The sequence below is a fragment of the Mandrillus leucophaeus genome, unplaced genomic scaffold, assembly GCF_000951045.1.
Source record: "Mandrillus leucophaeus isolate KB7577 unplaced genomic scaffold, Mleu.le_1.0 Scaffold761, whole genome shotgun sequence".
Classification (NCBI taxonomy): domain Eukaryota; kingdom Metazoa; phylum Chordata; class Mammalia; order Primates; family Cercopithecidae; genus Mandrillus; species Mandrillus leucophaeus.
In genome coordinates, this window is record NW_012108264.1 from 78,744 (window position 1) to 83,717 (window position 4,974).

A 4,974-nucleotide genomic window follows, 5' to 3' on the forward strand; every position below is an offset into this window, starting at 1 on the left:
ACTAAATATACAAAAATTAGCCAGGCATGTTGGCACCTGTAATCCCAGGTACTCAGGAGGCCAAGGCAGGAGAATTGCTTGAGCCTAGGAGGCGGAGGTTGCAGTGAGCCAAGATCACCCCAACCCAGCTTGGGCGACAGAGCAAGACCATGACTGAGGAGAGTGAAAATGGATAATCTATGAAGGCACCTACCAACTTTAAGGTTCTGAGTTCTATACTTTGGGACTGGACATACAGCTAAATTAAGTGACTTTTTTTTTGTCCCCTGTATTTTCTTTTCTCTTTTCTTTCTTTCTTTCCTTTCTTCCTTTCTTCCCTCCTTCCCTCCCTCCCTCCCTCTCTCTCTCTCTCTTTCTCTCTTTCTTTCTTCTTTCTTTTTGAGATGGAGTCTAGCTTTGTCTCCCAGGATGGAGTGCCGTGGCGTGATCTCCGCTCACTGCAATCTCCACCTCCCGGGTTCAAGTGATTTTCCTGCCTCAACCCCCCGAGTAGCTGGGATTACAGGTGTGCACCACCATGCCCAGCTGATTTTTGTATTTTTAGTAGAGACAGGGTTTCACCATGTTGGCCATGCTGGTCTCGAGCTTCTGATCTCAAGTGATCCACCCACCTCGGCCTCCAAAAGTGCTGGGATTACACGTATGAGCCACCACACCCAGCCTCTTTTCTTTTTCTTTTCTTTTCTTTCTTTTCATTTCTTTTCGAGACATGGCCTTGGTCTGTTGCCCAGGCTGGAATGCCATGATGCCATCACAGCTACTGTAGGCTCAACCTCCTGGGCTCAAGCCATCCTCCCAAGTCAGCCTCGTAAGTAGCTGGGACTACAGGCATGCTCTACCCCACCTGGCTAATTTTTAATTTTTATAGAGATAGGGTCTTGCCATGTTTCCCAGGCTGATCTCAAACTCTTGGGCTGAAACAATTGGCCCGCCTCGGTTTCCCAAAGTGCTAGAATTATAGGCATGAACCACCATGCCTAGTGGTGTTATATTTCTTAACACCAAGGTATGTGAATAGAGACCAATTTTTTTTTTTTTTTTTGAGATAGAGTCTCGCTCCCATCACGCAGGCTGTAGTGTAGTGGCGCAACCTCGACTCACTGCAACCTCCACCTCTGGGGTTCAAGCCATTCTCCTTCCTCAGCCTCCTGGCTGGGATTACAGGTGTGCACCACCATGCCCGGCTAATTTTTGTAGTTTTAGGAGAGATGGGGTTTCGCCATGTTGGCCAGGGTGGTCTTGAACTCCTGACCTCAGGTGATCCACCCGCCTCAGCCTTCCAAAGTGTTAGGATTACAGGCGTGAGCCCCTACGCCCGGCCTAGAGACCTCTTCTAAACTCCGAAGGCACAGGGTGTGCCCTCTGAACAGCAACAGAGTTTGTTGCAAACCTGAAATTTCTGGTCCTTTGCTGCCCCTTTGTGGACTACCTGGAAACAACAGCCCAAGATATCGCTGTAGGAGCATGAAATTGGACTTGGGAGAAAGGGCATGAGAAGAGCTGGCAGAGGTTTGAAGGCTGGTGGAGGATACGAGGGAGTCAGGAACTGTCCTTTTCTCCAGCAAGGCTGGGGTTCCCAGGAGAGAGGCCTAGAACTCTTTCAAACTGTTAATGACTTCAAGAAACTCTCTTCTTTTTCATGATCTTTATTTTTCCTCGAGACACTTGGATCCAGTAAGCGAGTGACCATCTCAAGACTGCCAGCCATGCACCTCTGTACATTTTTGGCCCCAAGCAGCAGCCGTGGGCCTAGTGCCAACCCTCACACGCTAGCTACCTCCTCCTGTGCTTGTAGTGGAAAGTCTGTGGGGTTCTCTCTCTGGTTCTGCAAGCTTTTGACGCTATCTCTTCGCTGTCTGTCTCTATGCTAGGGGTTTCACACTACTCTACACCATTGCATTCATGCCTGCTGCATCCCTGACTTTCTGCACAAGTGCAGGGCAGAGATGGCCCTTTTGTTTTGGTGAGGGAGAGAGGGGAACACTTGGGCACAAAGAGGGGAAGGGACTGTGAATCCCGGGGAGCACCCTGGCCAGATCCCAGCGGTGTTTGCATCCCAGGACCATGTTTCATCTACAGCCTAGCTGCCTCCTTCCCTGGTCAACCCTTCCTGGGTGCCCATCCACCACACTGCCCAACCTCACTCCCCGTCCCCTCCCACAAAGAGTGACAGTGGCCAGGGACTCGGCCTCTCCTGACCCCAGGGGAGGATGGGTGATCTGGGCCTCCTGCTACCCGCCACCTGGGCCTCCTATCTCCAGCTGGGAGCCAGGGACCCACCCACAGGCCTGGCCTGACCTCTCTCCCCCTCCCCTCATGCTTCTAGACCCTGCCGCAGCCTGCGGTCCAGGGCCAGGAGCTGCCTTAGGAAGCCCCGGTTGGGGATGATGCCTCGGTGGTCTTTGACTTTCTTGATGGCCTCCACAAGGGTGAGGTGGTGGTACAGCATGAGGTAGGCCAGTACCAGGGTGGCAGATCGGCTCACGCCCACGGCACAATGCACCAGGATCTTCCCTGAGAGGAGAGACACAGAGAGAGAGCTTCGAGACTGCTTGTGGCAGCTTGGAGGAGGCTGGGGAAAGGGTGACATGGGGCTGGGCACAGTGGCTCACGCCGGTAATTCCAGCACGTTGGGAGGCCGAAGGGGGCAGATCGCCTGAGGTCAGGAGTTTGAGACAGGCCTGGCCAACATGGTGAAACCCCGTCTCTAATAAAAATATAAAAATCAGCTGGGCGTGGTGGCACATGCCTGTAATCCCAACTACTCAGGAGGCTGAGGCAGCAGAATCGCTTGAACCCAGGAGGCAGAGGCTGCAGTGAACCAAGATCATGTCATTGCACTCCAGCCCAGGCAACAAAAGCGAAACTCCAGCTCAAAAAACATGGACAGGGAAAAGGAAGACAGGTAAGTACAGGTGCGTGAAGACAGGAATGGGTGCAGATGAGTGGATGTTACGAATGCAGATCCCTGGCAAAAGGGGAGAGGCCTGGACAGAATGAGAGAAAGGTGACATGCAGTGGCTCAGTGTCCATAAACCTGAAAGGGGTCAAAGGTGGAGACCCACCACTGATGTAAGAGCCAGCTTTGCGTAGAGTAGCGTGAATGAATCACTTGAAAACACTGTCGTTACCAGCCCCTTCCTCTATCTCCCCACCATTCTAGCTTGTTATTCTCAACCATTGAATATATGTATGTATTTAGAGACAGGGTCTTGCTCTGCCTCTCAGGCTGAGTGTAGTGGCACAATCATAGCTCACTACAACCTCTAATTCCTAGGCTCAAGAAATCCTCCTGCTGGCTGGGTGCAGTGGCTCACGCCTGTAATTCTAGCACTTTGGGAGGCCGAGGCGGGTGGATCACCTGAGGTCAGGAGTTCGAGACCAGCCTGGCACACATGGTGAAACCACGTCTCTATTAAAAATGCAAAATTAGCTGGATGTGGTGGCACGCCCCTGTAATCTCAGCTACTCGGGAGGCTGAGGCAGGAAAATCACTTGAACCCGGGAGGTGGAGGTTGCAGTGAGCCGAGATCACGTCACTGCACTCCAGCCTGGGCGACAGAGCAAGACTCCATCTCGAAAAAAAAAAAAAAGAAAACACCGATCACATATAATCATGCCACCCAGGTATAACTTGACACTCTTAACATTTTTGATAATTTCCTTCTTGTCTTTTTCTGTATTGCTTTAAAAAAATGGTTGAGATATTTTTTTCTTTCTTAACAAGATCCTGAGCGTTTTGTGATGTCACTAAAATCTCACTCCACTCTCAGACCCTTGGACTTCCCCAAATTCCAGGTACCCTGTTCTTTCCTGCTCCTGGCATTCCCCTCCTACCTCCTGGCTGGCTCAGTGCCCGGTGGATGAAGTCAGCCGCCGTCTGGAAGTGGATGCTCATGTCAAAGGCTGGCGAGTCGTGGGCCTCAACACCCAGGTAGCGGATGCCCAGCCCCTCATAGGCCTCGGGCGTGCCTCGCCACCGGCTGTGTGAGGCATTGAGGACGTGCGTAATGCCCAGGCGGCGAAGCTCCCGGCGGTTGCTAGCCATATCCCTGCATTGAGTAGAGGTTAAAGGAAGAGTAGGAAAGACAGGTTGTTGGGGAAGAGTCCCTTGAGTACACCCTGTTCATTTCCTGAATCCTATTGTTGATTCTTTTTTGTTTGTTTGTTTGAGATGGAGTCTCATTCTGCTTCCTAGGCTATAGTGTTCACTGCTGCCTCCATCTCCTGGGTTCAAACGATTCTCCTGCCTCAGCCTCTCGGGTAGCTGGGATTACAGGCACATGCCACTACATCCAGATGCTTTTTGTATCTTTGGTAGAGATCGGGTTTTACCATGTTGGCCAGGCTGGTCTTGAACTCCTTGAGTTCAAGGAGTTGAACCTCAAGTCATCCTCCCACCTCAGACTTCCAAAGTGCTGGGATGACAGGCGTGAGCCATCATGCCTGGCCTCCTGGATCCTACTATTGGCCTAAGCATACTATTTTACTTACTAGTGACCCAGAAGGGAGGAATCAAGATGGGCAATGACTTGGAGTCTTGTCTTGTGAGCCGTGGTTGAAGGTATAGGGGATATTTTGCTTGGAGAAGAGAAGACTAAGGGGATAGGGTAAAAATAGCCATAATAGAACTGAAAGTGTGTTTTCTGGAATTGGGATTGTCTTGGATCTGTAGGGTTCTCAAGGTGAGAATCAGGATCAAGGAATTAAAGCCCCAGGGAAGCAGATTTCATTTTTTTGAGGGGGAGAGTGGGGGACAGAGTCTTGCTATGTCTCCCAGACTGAAGTGCAATGGTGCAATCTCGGCTCACTGCAACCTCTGCCTCCCAGGTTCAAACAAATCTCCCGCCTCAGCCTACTGAGTAGCTGGGATTACAGGTGCCCACCACCATGCCCAGCTAATTTTTGTATTTTTAGTAGAGATGGGATTTCACCATGTTGGCCAGGCTGGTCTTGAACTCCTGACCTCATGAT

The 4,974-nt window shown here is 51.1% G+C and overlaps 1 protein-coding gene across 2 annotated transcripts in view; it reads right to left on the reverse strand.

Moving 5' to 3' along the window:
• Positions 1–1,630: 1,630 nt before the first annotated feature.
• DUSP26 (dual specificity phosphatase 26 (putative)) overlaps positions 1,631–4,974 on the reverse strand; it is an 18,093-nt gene continuing 14,749 nt past the window's right edge. For both annotated transcript variants that reach the window (XM_011966498.1, XM_011966499.1), the window contains 2 exons: positions 3,838–4,052; positions 1,631–2,514 (listed from right to left, as the gene is read on the reverse strand). In XM_011966498.1, the coding sequence (XP_011821888.1) occupies positions 2,315–2,514; positions 3,838–4,052 (415 nt within the window). In that variant the 3' untranslated portion in view covers positions 1,631–2,314. The remainder of the gene's footprint in view (positions 2,515–3,837; positions 4,053–4,974) is intronic.